General features: G+C 44.1%; 1 protein-coding gene across 4 annotated transcripts in view; it reads right to left on the bottom strand.

Moving 5' to 3' along the window:
- Positions 1–16,657, bottom strand: part of DHFR (dihydrofolate reductase) — a 61,238-nt gene that overhangs the window by 42,458 nt on the left and 2,123 nt on the right. For all 4 annotated transcript variants that reach the window (XM_032973879.2, XM_032973877.2, XM_032973884.2 and 1 more), the window contains exons 2-3: positions 15,853–15,974; positions 12,045–12,091 (exon numbers count right to left, since the gene is read on the bottom strand). In XM_032973879.2, the coding sequence (XP_032829770.1) occupies positions 12,045–12,091; positions 15,853–15,953 (148 nt within the window). In that variant the 5' untranslated portion in view covers positions 15,954–15,974. The remainder of the gene's footprint in view (positions 1–12,044; positions 12,092–15,852; positions 15,975–16,657) is intronic.

Below are 16,657 nucleotides of genomic sequence, written 5' to 3'. Positions count from 1 at the left end.
CATCGGGGATTGCTGTGCACGTCCATGTGTGTGAGTCAATGTGTGTGTTTCAGTCCATATGTGTGTACGTGTAGGTCCATGCGTATGTGTGTAAGTCCATGTGTGTGTATCAGTCGCTGTATGTGTGTTAGTCCATGTGTGTGCATGGCTCCATGTCAGTGTATAAGTCAATGTGTGTTTGTGTGTCTATGTGTGTCAGTCAATGTGTGTGTGTGTACATCCGTGGTCAGTCCATATGTGTGTGTAAGTCTATACGTGTGCGTGCTACTCGATGTGTGTGTAAGTCAATGTGTGTGTGTAAGTCGATATGTGTGTGTCAGTCCATGTGCGTGTGTGTTAGTCGGTGTGTGTGCGTGGCTCCATGTTAGCCAGTGTAAGTCCATTTATTTGCATGCCTGTAGGTTCATTTGTGCGTGTTAGTCCATGTGTCTGCTTTATTGACCTGCTCAAGGCCTATGATACCATCAGTAGGCCTGGGCTCTGGGTTGCTCTTCGTGCTTTCGGAGTCCCTGACCCTCTGCTCATGATCCTTAAGGACCTTCATGATGGTGAGCGGCCCCACGTCAAACTACGTGCCTGTGAGTCAGAGCCATTCCATCTACACCTTGGGGTGCGACAGGGATGTCCTCTGCCTCCCACATTCTTTTACATATATTTGGACCACGTAGTTCGTTAAGCCTTCAATGCCTGTACCGGAATCATTCCCATCTGGTACAGATACAATGGGAGGCTGATCAATGCCCGGGTGCAGTCAAGGGATGGCTCCCTATTGCTCAACCACGTTATGTATGCCGATGATCTGGTAATTAATGCTCACTCAGAAGAGGCATTGGACACGCTGCTGCTGAACCTGAAGCTTGCTACTAAGAGGTGGGGCCTTACCATCAGCCCCACCAAAACTAAGCACCTGCCTGGGTATTTTGTACAATCCACCCCCACAACTCACAATTGGTGATGGCCCAGTTGTGGAGAGAGTGCAGAGTTTCCCATACCTGCCCAGTGTGCTCATGACCGGCTCCGGTTTAACACCAGAGCTCTCACTCTGAATCAGTCGAGCGACATTATCTTTTCATCGGCTGCGTAACACTGTGTGGAAGCTATCTGGTCTCTCACTCCGCACGAAGCTCCAGGTCTTCTCGCCCATGGTCATTCCCTCCCTTATCTACGCTTGCAAAATTTGGACCCCCCTAATGCAACATCTTCGCCGGTTACAAACATTTAGGCTGGTCTGCCTACGATCCATCCTGGGCTTAACCAGGCTGGATTGTGTGATGAACTCACACATCCTTGAAAGATCTGGACAAAGTCCCATTGGTGACCTCCTACGGCAGGCAAGGCTGCGTTGGCTGGGCTATATAGCCCGCATGCCCAGCCAACGCATGCCTAAACACCTTTTGTTCTGCCGGATCGAGGGGGCTAAACGGGCGCGGCACAGGCTAGAGAAGAGATGGAGTGATGTGCTACAGGACGATGTGGAGCTGAGTGAACTTGTCGATGACTGCTACCAGCGGTGTCAAGATCGGCCTCTGTGGAGGAGCCTTGTGAAGGATGCTACTGGCCAGTTGGAGGCAGTCGCCCTCCAACAACAACAGAAGACGGAGGAGCGACGCTCAGAACAGCGAGCGGATCACCGGGTGGCTAAAGCACAGTAAGTGAGCATGGTAGAGGGCACAGGTGGTGCATCAGCCAGTCATCTCAGTCAGTCGACCCGTGGCACCTGGGTCTGCCCTGTGACCTCCTGCCAGCGGGCGTTCGACACTTCACGTGGCCTCAAGGTGCACATAGCCTGCCACAAGCGTCGTGGTGACGTCAACGCCACTTAGTGGCGAATGGCGGTTGTTGTTGTTGAGTCTATGTATGTATATGTCAGTCGATATGTGTGTAAGTCTATGTGTGTGTGTGAGTCGATTTGTGTGTGTAACTACAGTGAGGGAAAAAAGTATTTGATCCCTGCTGATTTTGTATGTTTGCCCACTGACAAAGAAATGATCAGTCTCTAATTGTAATGGTAGGTTTATTTGAACAGTGAGAGACAGAATAACAACAACAAAATACAGAAAAACGCATGTCAAAAATGTTATAAATTGATTTGCATTTTAATGAGGGAAATAAGTATTTGACCCCTCTGCAAAACATGACTTAGTACTTGGTGGCAAAACCCTTGTTGGCAATCACAGAGGTCAGACGTTTCTTGTAGTTGGCCACCAGGTTTGCACACATCTCAGGAGTGATTTTGTCCCACTCCTCTTTGCAGATCTTTTCCAAGTCATTAAGGTTTTGAGGCTGACGTTGGCAACTCGAACCTTCAGCTCCCTCCACAGATTTTCTGTGGGATTAAGGTCTGGAGACTGGCTAGGCCACTCCAGGACCTTAATGTGCTTCTTCTTGAGCCACTCCTTTGTTGCCTTGGCCGTGTGTTTTGGGTCATTGTCATGCTGGAATACCCATCCACGACCCATTTTCAATGCCCTGGCTGAGGGAAGGAGGTTCTCACCCAAGATTTGACGGTACATGGCCCCGTCCATCGTCCCTTTGATGCGGTGAAGTTGTCCTGTCCCCTTAGCAGAAAAGCACCCCCAAAGCATAATGTTTCCACCTCCATGTTTGACGGTGGGGATGGTGTTCTTGGGGTCATAGGCAGCATTCCTCCTCCAAACACGGCGAGTTAAGTTGATGCCAAAAAGCTCCATTTTGGTCTCATCTGACCACAACACTTTCACCCAATTGTCCTCTGAATCATTCAGATGTTCATTGGCAAACTTCAGACAGGCAAGTATATGTGCTTTCTTGAGCAGGGGGACCTTGCGGGCGCTGCAGGATTTCAGTCCTTCACGGCATAGTGTGTTACCAATTGTTTTCTTGGTGACTATGGTCCCAGCTGCCTTGAAATTATTGACAAGATCCTCCCGTGTAGTTCTGGGCTGATTCCTCACCGCTCTCATGATCATTGCAACTCCACGAGGTAAGATCTTGCATGGAGCCCCAGGCCAAGGGAGATTGACAGTTATTTTGTGCTTCTTCCATTTGCGAATAATCGCACCAACTGTTGTCACCTTCTCAGCAAGCTGCTTGGAAATGGTCTTGTAGCCCATTCCAGCCTTATGTAGGCCTACAATCTTGTCCCTGACATCCTTGGAGAGCTCTTTGGTCTTGGCCATGGTGGAGAGTTTGGAATCTGATTGATTGATTGCTTCTGTGGACAGGTGTCTTTTATAAAGGTAACAAGCTGAGATTAGGAGCACTCCCTTTAAGAGAGTGTGCTCCTAATCTCAGCTCGTTACCTGTATAAAAGACACCTGGGAGCCAGAAATCTTTCTGATTGAGAGGGGGTCAAATACTTATTTCCCTTATTAAAATGCAAATCAATTTATAACATTTTTGACATGCGTTTTTCTGGATTTTCTTGTTGTTATTCTGTCTCTCACTGTTCAAATACACCTACCATTAAAATTATAGACTGATCATTTCTTTGTCAGTGGGCAAAAGTACAAAATCAGCAGGGGATCAAATACTTTTTTCCCTCACTGTACATGTGTGTCTCGAAAGTCGATGTCTGTCTGTGTGAGTCCATGTGTTTGTGGTGCGTGTAAGTCGATGGGTTTCTATGTGTGTGGGTCGATGTCTGTGTGTAAGTCGATGTGTGTGTCTGTCTTTTTCGCCCGGGCAACGCCGGGTACTTACCGCTAGTAGCCTATAAAAGGCTGTTGGGGAAAGTTCTGTACACATATTCACCACCAGGCAACGCTGGCATCACCACAATGTTTGCCAGGCTAGGTGCCCATGTGACGCCACATGGAGTGGAGAGGGTTTGCCAATGGGACTTCACGTGGCAGGCACACGTTTTATGGATTGAAAAGCTGGAACCCGCCTCCCACGCAAACACTTTGGCTACATTTGTATGCATCAACACATACAAAGTTCACCTCTATAGCTGCCTGCTGCAAGTGCTGTCATAGTGAGCAACAATGAAGGTGGGCACAGCTTATGAGGGAGCGGTGTGGTCAGCAACACACCAAACAACCTTTGCATTCCTAGTGTTTATGTTTTTACACACTGCACTAGGTACTAACTGAAGGCTCAGTCGACTTCGTGGAGACCCAGAACCAGGTCAGATATAATGTGGCACTGATGTTACGCTGTGACCAGGAATCAAATCACAAGATATTAATCACTGTGCTTCCACTCTCTACACACACAGTAAAAGATCCACACTTATGCTTCCGGCCAGTGAGGATAAATGCTTTTCCAACACCGATTAAATTTGGCAGTGCAGACATGAAAGTGGTGTGGCAAGCCTCAAGCAAAGACGTTTTGTCTCCCCAGTGCTTATGCGTTTAACACAGCGCAGGTACATATCTTATGCCGAGTCGACCCAGGGAAATCCCAGGACAGGGTCGGATATCACTCGACATTAACGTCAGCGGCAAGCGGGAATCTAACGTGCTTTGTAATGTTTGCAGCGGGGTGCACTTATCACTAGGTCACACTGACAGGTACAAAGACAAAGATCCCCCGTATATACCACACAGGCTGTTGTGGCAAGTGCTCTTCGTGAGTGTGGATATATACGCCCACAAGCAGGCATGCACACACAAGCCCGATATTTCAGGGAGTACAATGAGCGGGCGAATCGATCACACACATCACAGGCACCTAAATAAAACCTGGCCACGCAACACACAGCACCGTTTTAGCAATACTAATTAAGGCAATTTAATTATCAGACAGGGCGGCGCGGTGCTTAAAGCTCTTACAAGTTTGCCCATTCAGAATTCTTATCAGGAGTAAACTCGCTCACAATCATCAACATCACCTCTATGGGGTCGCTAAAATAAGTATTCATTTGTGGTAATTCGAGGTAAAAATTTGAAAATTCTGCAATTTCGTGCGCAACGGACATTGGAAGTATGTAGTGGACGATGCTTGTCTTGGCATACATTTTGGACTGTGTTATTTTTCAGAAATGGTGTCACACAAACATGGACTGTTCAGCACACTGTACTGTAAGCTGTCAGGTTAAGTGCTGTTCGTGAGCACCTACTAAGGTCAGCACGGCACATGAGGCGGGGAGGTGATTTGGCCGGCGCCACACGTGCCCAACCGTTTTTGTTTCGCTGATGCTAATGTTCACAAGCACATACACACCCCACACCAAGTACTCATTTAAGGCTGAGTAGACCTAGGGGAAGCTCAGCCCAAACTCTTGATACTGGTGTAGTGCGCCATAGCTTACTCCACACACCAGAAGGAGAATGGCTGAGTTGTCAATGCAATAACAATGCGACAGATCGTTATACAACACAAATCTTCAATACGATAATTGCCCGTGGAACAGGCGTTAGGATTTTAATTCTGCTGAGCCAATTCCACAAACCATTACCGGTGAATATTCCTCTTGACCTTGTTCTAAATGGGAAATAAATTGCTGCCGAATTCCACGGAGGGAGATTCAACATCTGCCGTGAAACCCCATTGATTTTGGGGTGTCAAGAGAAAATAATGAACGATACTTAACGCTTGCCACGATAGTCACAATACCGTAAATTCTGTGCACTGGCCTTGGTGTAGCGGTGGTTGACGCACTGCGTTGAGCTTAAGGTCACGTTACCCTTGCAAATGAGAGTTTCCTGGTCTTTATAGTTCTCACCTGGTTAAACATAATATACCTAAAACACGACACAGTAACCGGCCATAGCTAACATCAGTCTTCTTACCTATACAAGTAATTTTTGGTCTGTCTGTCTGCGTGTCTGTCTGTGTATGCAACTTGCGACGGATTTAACTCGCTAACTGTGGAGTTTATGTAAAAAAAAAGTACCCAGATACCACGCGATAAGCCCCATGGTGAGCCAGCGCTATTCGTATTTCACATCCGTCAACGTAAAAGTAGTTAAATTAACAAATTATTGCTATTAATTATAATATTACTACGTTGAGCACGCGCCAAAGCACGCATCTGCGCATGCGCGAGAAAGCTGAGCCGTGCTTGGCCCGAGCAACGCACACACGCGATCGGTGGGGGGAGGGGGGAATTCTCATTCGCGTTAAAAATGTAAAAAATATGCACACAACGTTGAGGTAAATTCTTCACAGTGTGATGTCCTCTTCTCCCCCCCCACTACTATAGTCAGTAGATGCTACTATAGCCAGTAGATGGTGGGGAGGGTGGGGGGGGAGTATAGCAGCCCAGCCCCAGCCTGCCAAGGTGACACCTCGGCCGACTGGGCAATCTAGGCGAGGCCGGGGGCTGTGCACGGGGCTAGGCCTCACCACGGCACTCTGTTAAGTTAGTAGTTTACTGCTAAAGAGTCAATAGATACTATTATAGAACCGGTAGATACGACTGTTAAGTCGGGAGATACTACTGTAGAGTCGGTAGATACTACTGCAGAGTCGGGATTAACTACTGGAAAGTCAGTAGATACTACTGTAAAGTCGGTAGATACTATTGTGAAGTCGGTAAATACTATTGTGAAGTCGGGAGATACTACTGTAGTCGATAGATACTACTGTAAAGTCGGGAGATACAACTGTAAAGTCGGGAGATACTACTGTAGTCAGTAGATATTACTGTAAAGTCGGTAGATACTATTGTGAAGTCGGTAGATACTCCTGTAGAGTCGGTAGATACTACTGTAGTCGGTAGATACTACTGTAAAGTCGGGAGATACTACTGTAGAGTCGGTAGATACTACTGTAGAGTTAGTAATTACTACTGCAGTCGGGAAATACTACTGTAGAGTCGGTAGATACTACTGTAGTCGTTAGATACTACTGTAAAGTCGGGAGATACAACTGTAAAGTCGGGAGATACTACTGTGGTCAGTAGATACTACTGTAAAGTCCGGAGATACTCCTGTAGAGTCGGTAGATACTATTGTAGAGTCGGTAGTTGCTACTGCAGAGTCGGGAAATACTCCTGTAGAGTCGGTAGATACTCCTGTAAAGGCGGTAGATACTACTGTAAAGTTGGTAGATACTACTGTTTAGTCGGTAGATACTACTGTAGAGTCGGTAGATGCTATTGTAAAGTCCGGAGATACTCCTGTAGAGTCGGTAGATGCTACTGTAGAGTCGGGAGATACTACTGTAGAGTCGGTAGATGCTACTATAAAGTTGGGAGATACTATTGCAGAGTCGGTAGATACTACTGTAAAGTCTGGAGATACTAATGCAGATTTGGTAGATAGTACTGTACAGTCAGTAGATACTACTGTAAAGTCGGTATATACTACTGTATATTTAGTATATACTAGTCAGAAGATACTACTGTGAAGTTAGTAGTTACTACTATCGTCAGTGGATACTACTATAGTCAATAGTTACTACTATAGAGTCGATAGATACTACTATAGAGTCGGTAGATACTACTATAGTCATTAGATAATACTACAGTCAGTAGATACCACTATAGTCAGTACACTGCTGCAGAGTCGGTAGATACGACTATAGAGTAATTAGATATTGCTAGAGTTAGTAGCTACTAATATAGTCAGTGGATACTACTATAGTCAATAGATACAATATATTCAGTAGATACTACTATAGTCATTAGATACTACTGTCATCATAATTTACTACTATAGAGTTGGTTGATACTACTATAGTCAGTAGATACGACTGTATAGTTAGTAGATACTACTGTCAGTAGCTACTACTAAGATCAGTAAATACTACTAGTCAGTAGAGACTACTATAGAGTTAGTAGTTACTACTATAGTCAGTAAATACTACTACAGTCAGTAGTGACTACTATAGAGTCGGTACATACGACTATAGAGTCGGTAGATACTACCATAGAGACAGTAGATACTGCTAGAGACGGTAGATACTGCTATAGTCAGCAAATACTGCTATAGTCTGCAGATACTACTAGAGTCAATAGATACTACTATAGATTCAGTCGATACTACTCTAATCATTATAAACTACTGCAGAGTCAGTAATTACTACTATAGACTCCGTAGATACTACCGTAGAGTCGGTAGATACTACTATAGAGTCAGCAGATACTATAGAGTTAGTAGTTACTACTGTAGCCAGTGGTTACTACTATAGTCAATAGATACCATTGATTCAGTAGATACTACTATAGTCATTAGATACTACTGTAGAGTCAGTATTTAATACTAAAGAGTTGGTTGACACTACTATAGAGTCTGCAGATACTGCTATAGAGTCGGCAGATACTGCTATAGAGTTAGTAGTTAATACTATAGTCAGTAGATACCACGATGCTCAGTAAACACTGCTACAGTTAGATACTACTACGGTCAGTAGATACTACTACAGAGTCAGTAGATACTACTGTAGAGTTAGTAGTTACTACTATAGTCAGTGAATACTACTATAGTCAGTAGTTACTACTATAGAGCCGGTACATATGACTATAGAGTCGGTAGATACTACCATGGAGACGGTAGATACTGCTAGAGACGGTAGATACTGCTATAGTCAACAAATACTGCTATAGTCTGCAGATACTACTACAGTCAAAAGTTACTACTATAGATTCAGTCGGTACAACTCTAGTCATTATAAACTACTGCAGAGTCAGTAATTACTACTATAGACTCTGTAGATACTACCGTAGAGTCGGTAGATACTACTATAGAGTCAGCAGATACTATAGAGTTAGTAGTTACTACTGTAGCCAGTGGATACTACTATAGTCAATAGATACTATTGATTCAGTAGATACTACTATAGTCATTAGATACTACTGTAGAGTCAGTACTTAATACTAAAGAGTTGGTTGATACTACTATAGAGTCGGCAGATACTACTATAGAGTTGGCAGATACTACTATAGAGTCAGGCGATACTGGTCAATAGATACCACCATGCTCAGTAAACACTGCTACAGTTAGATACTACTACGGTCAGTAGATACTACTATAGAGTCAGTAGATACTACTGTAGAGTTAGTAGTTACTACTACAGAGTCGGTAGATGCTATTACAGAGTCGGTAGATGCTACTATAGAGTTGGTAGATACTACCGTAGGGTCAGTAGATACTACTATAGTCAATAGATACTAGAGTCAGTAGATACCACTATAGTCAGTATATACTGCTGCAGAATCGGTATATACGACTATAGAGTCAGTAAATACTGCTACAGAGTTAGTAACTACTATAGTCAGTAGATACTACTGCAGTCAGTAGTTACTGCTATAGAGTCGGTAGATACCACAATAGAGTCGGTAGATACTACCATAGAGTCAATAGATACTACTATAACCAGTAGATAATACTACAGCCAAAATATTCCACTAGTCAGTATATACTGCTGCAAAGTCACTAGTAACGACTATAGTCAGTAGAAACTGCTATAGTCAGCAGGTACTGCTATAACGTCAGCAGATATTACTATAGACTCCGTAGATACTGCTATAGAGTTAGTAGTTAATACTATAGTCAGTGGATACTCCTGTAGTGGGTTCTATTGAGACGCACTCTTGAGTATGGAGGCAACACGTTTTATTCACTAACATAACACAGGTAAGTCTACACTCACGAGATAACGACTAAGGGTGGTGACCACCCTGGATAGCTACATAACACTCACGGGAACACTATATAATCTGCTGGGCCAGCTAACATGTTGCCCGGCTCTCGACGTCTTCTCTCACGCCCGAAGACTGAGGATCGAGGACTTGGCGGGCAGGCCCCATCTCTCTACAGCTGCACTCCTACGACGGCGACCCCGCCTGCCTCTCCGCCCTGGTTTATATCCGCTCCGGCATGGGCCACACCCCATTCCAGATTCTTCTCGAGGGCTCTGATACTTCATCACGTGTCCCTCTCACCCCCCTTTGGGGGTAGCCACTTCCATCTCATCCGGTCACGTGTCCTCCCGGGTTCACCCAAAGGCCACGTCCTTACGCGCTCTCTCTCACCATTGCCAGGGCCATACCCCTATAAAGTCGGTAGATACTACTGTAGGGTCAGTAGTAACTACTACAGTAAGTAGATACAACTATACAGTCAGTAGCTACTACTGGGCTCAGTAAAGACTACTGTACAGTCAGTAGATATAACTACAGTCAGCAGATACTACTATAGTCAGCCAATACTACGAAAGAGAGTAAATAGATACTACTATAGAGTCAGTGGATACTAATGTAGAGCTAGATACTACTGTACAGTCAGATACTACTATAGAGTCAGTAGATACTACAACCTCTATTGTATGTAGGGTGATAGGTATATATGCTTACGCGGGGGTAAAAATATTTTTTGAGGGGGGGGTCGACAATTTTTGGAAACCTTTTAGATCAACTATTTACCCCCCACTTTCTATAACTTTTTGGACTTCTGCAAGCCTCTTATAATTTTGTTGACGGACAAATGGACAGACGGCACACCGGGCTTTCACAATAGCTTAGAATTTGTGTATGTATATGTTACGTTTTTAAGAGAAGTTTTGAAATATATTTTTCCACGGGGCAACGCTGGGTACTTCCCGCAAGTATCTTATATAGATTAACTAGCTGTACTACCCGGCTTCGCCCGGGACTTGGATCCACCACATACGACCGCTTTGTCTCCCCAGTGGCGATGTTCACACACCACAGCAGTTAGTCGTTTGAGGCTGAGTCGACCTAGGGGAGGCCCAGGACCGGTTAAAATACTCGTCACCGGTGGTGGCCGTGAGCGGGAATCGAACTCGGGTCGCCGGGTTCGTAGCGCGGCGCGCTAACCAAGACACTACAATGCGTTACGCTTCCACATGCGCGGGTCACGTGACAGATTTGACGTCACAGCTCACTTGCCGTGCAATAAAAATATGCATTATTGAGCACGCCCCGGCAAAAAAACCCAAAAGTGTATTTTTATCATTTTTGCTTGGTGTACAGTCTGGAAAGTACCCACATGGCAAATTTCCAGTTTGTTGCATATCGGGAAGTACGCTAAACATTTTGAACAGACACACATTCACAACTCTGCCTTTTATATATATGGAGATATAGTGACACGAATATTGAAAATTGTGACATGAACAAAGGCGATTCATGGCCAAATAACGATATTAATTATGGCAATGGTGGTGGTGATGATAGTGATAACAATGCCAATGAAGGTAGCCATGATGATGATGCTGACAATGTTGTTGTCTCATTGTCTCGTGCCCTCTTCTTTCCAGAGGGGTGGTGGTATTCAGCACCTCCCTTCACTTCTCCCGGCCCTACATCAGTCTCACCATATCGTCAGTCTCCATCCCGGTCAATTAACTTTGTCATCCGTCCATCGCCTTCTTGCTCTACCTCGGGAGCTCTGACCAGATTGTGCATCCTTGTACTGTGGCCTTTACCAGACAACCTAACGTCAGTGGCGAATGATATATGAACCTATCTTGAGCTTCTTCATTCACCAAAACAGTATGTAGCAGCGCGGTGAAGTATGGTGGAACAAACCCCCATAATGAACACGGTTTGGGGAGGCCTTCATCCAGCAGTAGATTGACAAAAGAAATTAATTTTAAGTTGGCCTTACAGCCCATCCCTTATTACAGGATGACAACCTTAAAAGAAGTGTCTGGTATTTGAAAATTATTACTATTAGGCATTTAAAAATGCATTTATTCATTGATATATATTCTAACACTACCGATAAATACATCCATTCAAGCGTGTAAGATTAAATAAATTTTAGGTGGCCACATGGCTCAGAGGTCAGACCACTGAGATCCTGGGTTTGAACCTGGGTTTCAGCCGAAAACAAAGCGGCCAGTGGAAGCATATTTCACAGAACTGCTTCTGAGATCCCTTTATTCACCCGGGGGTGCACTTTCCCACACTCTGCGACAGAAAAATATCCGTCACACAGCAATAAAACTGATATTTTTACTTCTCAGAGCTAGAAAGCATCCAAATTAAGTGAACAATTTTTGAATGACATAATGCGACGAGTTCTGTGCAGTCACCGGTGACTGGAGACCATCATCTTGCTACACTTGAAGACCCAGTATAACTGCGAGCGACTTAAATCCCAATTCATACCCAGGATCTCAGCGATGCCTTGTTCTTTTGCTTTAAATACCTTCAGCTGCAGCAGCAGTTATGGTCTGGAAAAAGTCGAAGTCTATCCTGAAAAAGATAAAAATCACAAACCAAGTGAGAACTACGCAAACTTCAAGACAATTTGTTATGCAATGTGCCAAGTTGGATTGTATTCAAACTCTATATTAAACGGTCAACTATTCAACACTCCCACTGAACTTGCTTTCCAGTATTCCGCTTCCCAAAAATGTATACAAAAGAATAAAACACCAAAAAAATGAAAATCATGTCCTTAATTTAACCATGAGAGAAGCACCCATAAAGTCGCTTAATATTTATTGCAAGAGTAACCTGGAATTGCACGGTCCTGATTTCCATGTGTTCAAATGTTCCCACATGTGTGACGATGCTTCTATCACCAACAATGGGATACATCAGTGGCAATGTGTTTCACTACTTTCATTCATAAATGAATCTGACCACTTATTTAAATTGTGGAAATTTGGCTGTCTTTTTGCAGCTCTTGTCTAAAAGGTTTTGCTCGAAGTTTTTAGATCACTGTTGTAAATTGTTTCACGAAATGAAACCACGACATTTCATAACCATTTTTTACTGTCATAAAAAATGCCTTCCAGCAAAATGTTGTTTGGCACTGAGAGAGAGAAAACAATGTACTGTACACGACATCGTTGCACTAACTACTCAATATACAAACTGCTGCATTGAGGCAACTGATATTACCATGTTAATTGGCTGTAGTAATTACATTTTAATTATAATTTTCAGTGTTATTTAAAAGTTTGAGACATTTCACCTTTCCCCAGCAATTCAATGAATTGTCATAATTTGGCCTCGAAATTTTACGCAAGAATTTATGTTTTTTTTACATCTATGGTATCAATTACATTGTTTTTTGGTATTTTCACTCCATTAGCTCTGATATCGTTATCATGTCATTTGCATAAAATAGAGAAATTATCACTTTGCAAAAGCACAATTTGAAGCACGTATCATGAACGTAAGAATGAATGATCAGATCATGCTAAGTTATACATGTACATGTTATGGACAAACACAGGATGGTAATTCTACAGTTCAACTACTGGGAGAATGTATTTGGACAAACTGGCTCCAATCACTGGGCTCTTTAGGCTGCCATACATACCTGCATGCAGCAAGTGTGAATTAGGGTTAGGATGCCCTCTGCTGTTAGTGGCTATGCACATGTACGTCTGCCAATCATATCATGCCATTAACTCAATACCTGGTCAACCAATACCTGTGGTCTCCAACCAGCGGGCCTTCGACACTTTACGTGGCCTCAAACTGAACCTGGTTTGTCAGAAGCAGTTTGTTGACATCATTGTCATTTAATGGTGAATGGTGACTGTTGCTGCGCATTTGTGTATGTGGGAGAGTGTGTGGATTGCCTCTGGCTCCAGTCACCATGAGGGGTGGACAGTCGTCTACTCGGGGCAGGAGAATGCCAAACAGGGAGTGGCTTTTCTTCAGAACAAAATTATGAAGGGGACGTGGGAGGGTGGCAGTGAAGTATGGGAATCCGTAAGCCCCAGGCGACTGTGGGCTCGCCTCCCCATCAACAGGAGGTGGTAAATGGTGGTGGTTGCTTATGCCTCCACTGAAGATGAACATCAGTGCAGGCAAGGCCGATGAATCAAATGACATCTATGGCCTCCTGTCACAGGTGCTAGCTAAAGTGGCCCCTCGGGATAGTTAACATGTTGGGTGACTTGAATACGAGTGTGTCATGACACCGGCACCTGGACAGGAGTGATTGGAAGACATGGGCCAGATCAGCTCAATTACAACAGTTGGAGGCTGCTAAACTTTTGTGCAGCCCATGGGCTTGTAATTACCAACACGCTGCTCCAGCATTGGCGCATACACATAACATCATGGATGCACGCCGGGTCCAAGCAAGAACATCTGCTGGACTATACTGTGACGGAACAGCGGATGCGGGCCCATGTCCTTGACACCAGGATCTACCGTGCAGCTGATCTGCCCACTGACAATTGGCTTGTCATCTGTACGATGTGCCTGCCATTCTTAAACTCTGGTGGTGGGTGTCCATCTTGGACCCCATTCAAAACCAGTAGCCTGGTCTGAGGTAGCTGATGAAAGATGCAAATGAGAATTTCATCATCGCTTGCAGCTAGGGTTGGCATCGTCCCCCCCCCTCCTCCTGATGCCGAGGGGAAATGGACGAGGTTTAGAACTGTGGCTCATGCAACTGCAATGGGTGCTTTGGGTACACGGTGCAACCCCCCAGAGGAGGAAGTGTTCCGGCTGGCTGAGAAAAATTGACAGGCCCACTGCCACGATATACAGCAATCTACATCAGAGAATGAGGCTAACCGCCTTTGCTCGGAGGTTCGGAGAGCCGTACAGCACTGCAAGGAAAAGTGGCGGTCGGAGGTTACCGAGGAGACGGAATCTGCCTCAGTAGTCCGCGATCACAAATCACTCTTTCATTCCATCAAAAAAGCTACTTGCAGCCCCACACCAATCACCATCCTTAGGGCAAAGAAAGGTGATCTGATCTCTAATCCCCAGGAACAGGTTTGCAGATTTGCTGAGCATTTCTGTGAAGTCTTGGGGGAAGGGAAATCTCTCAGCCCAGAAAGTATCATGGGGCAAAGTGGGAATTACCCTGAGGCTGCAGTGCCTAAAATATTGAAAGTACCATATTTTCCCGCATATAGCCCGCATTCGCATATAATCCGCAGACGCATATACCCCGCAAAAATAGCGTTTTATGTAAAGCAAATTTCAGATAGCCCGCACCTCCATATACCCCGCATGCAATCATATATTTAACGTCGTTACCGCAGCTTAATTCCATCATATTAATACGAAGTTTACATTTGTAATACATTCCACTATCAATTGTTAACATTAAAATCATAACGTGCACAAAGAAAACAAACTAACTGGAAACGAGTCAACTTAAAACAGTGAATAAGTAACAAAATAAAATATCCAATAAATACGGTAGTAGTTACCCCCTATGAGTGGCTGGCTGAAGTGCCATTTATTGCAAATGTTTCCTTTTATCTGCAATTTGCCACAACGCTTTCCCTCGGATAAGTGGAGTAAATTTGCAGATAACCCTACGGATAATAAAATCCATGGAATTGAAAATTCTCCTGTACTCCTAACATACTTCTCTGCTAGATCTTTGGCGAACTTGTAGCATGTTTTACGTGTCTTAGTTAACAACCATGTCTTTGATCCATTAACTAAAACTTACAATATGCACATCTTCACACAAGTCAATGAATAACATTATGGAGTTTCCAGCCACAAAACACCCCCGTGACTGCATGCAAATTGACTATATAACTGTACGACAACACGTGACATAAAAACCCATCATCAGCATTCGTCATCAGCATATGACCAAGAATTACAAGATCACTGCAGATGTCACATGGGCACAGTTTCCTTGCTGTCTTCATCATCATGCCATGGTTTATCCACTGCTAGGTGAAGGCCTCTCTAAGCCAACAATATTCCTGAGAATCCTGTGAGACAACAGCCCACCCGGTAACATGCACACGAGACAATTTCATCACTCCATCTCGTGTTCCACCGCAAGGCTATTATTATTATTGGCCATCGTTCACCATCGCCTCTTGTCTCTTTAGTTCCTTTCCATCTTCGTTTAGAAACAATGAGTTCCGTCAACCTCATTCTATTTTGCGCCAGCTACACGGCTTCCTTTTACTTATAGCATGTTCGAAAAGAACCAAACGTAACAAATTATATCAAACGGACAAACACATTCGCGTAAAATGCGATCGGGCCCGACGACGCACACTCACTTGAGATGTTTGGGGCTCCACGGGAGGTTGCCCCTCATCCCGATGCCCATGTTCTCTGTCACCGCAGCAATGAGGTCCAAGTACTTGCGTCCATCAGGCATCTTTACACGACCAGATAGAACCTTAAAACGAAACCCAAACAAAATTGAAGACTGAGAACGGGATAGACCAAGATAGCAAGGACCAGAAAAAAACCACACAAATGAAACTTACAAAGACGATAAAAAAAAGGAAAATCAAGCATTACTCATGGATTATGAAACTATTTCCGATGTGTACTTTTCCTTGTAAGTACAGTACTGTACTTGAATAGCAGTACTGAAGGGTGTCAGGGCAAACTGTGTTTGGATAGTTGCTAAATTGTCCTTTTTTGCACTGGTTTGTGTCTTAGCATTTTGGGCCAACGCTTTGATGGATTAGCATACATCTCAACCCGTTTAGTCGTATTCTTGTACAGGGAAATTTTGTTTTTAGGTTCATACGGCATACAGCCGTTTCAATACGGGCAAAATTATATTTGTTATATTTGTTTGTTTCTCCCTTGTGATGTGACTAAGTAGGATAAACGTTGAGGTTTATAAGGGCACGGTGTGACCAATATAAGGTCTGAATTGGTCTGTAATAAGTCAGGGTACTGATAAGGGGTTGACAAGTATGAATTTTGCCGACTTCCAATAAGTCGCGACCCTAAGAGCAACACAACTTTATACCACAGTTGAGCGCTCATTTTACACAAAAAAACGTGTACTCAGCCTTTGTACATTATGCAAGCAAAACCCTCGGCAAGTTCCTCAACAAGTGCAGT

The sequence above is a fragment of the Petromyzon marinus genome, chromosome 52 (assembly GCF_048934315.1).
Source record: "Petromyzon marinus isolate PM22_M1 ecotype Great Lakes invasive population chromosome 52, UKy_Petmar_22M1.pri1.0, whole genome shotgun sequence".
NCBI lineage: Eukaryota > Metazoa > Chordata > Hyperoartia > Petromyzontiformes > Petromyzontidae > Petromyzon > Petromyzon marinus.
Note: the sequence above shows the minus strand (reverse complement) of the source record. Positions and strands in the feature narration are given on the sequence as shown.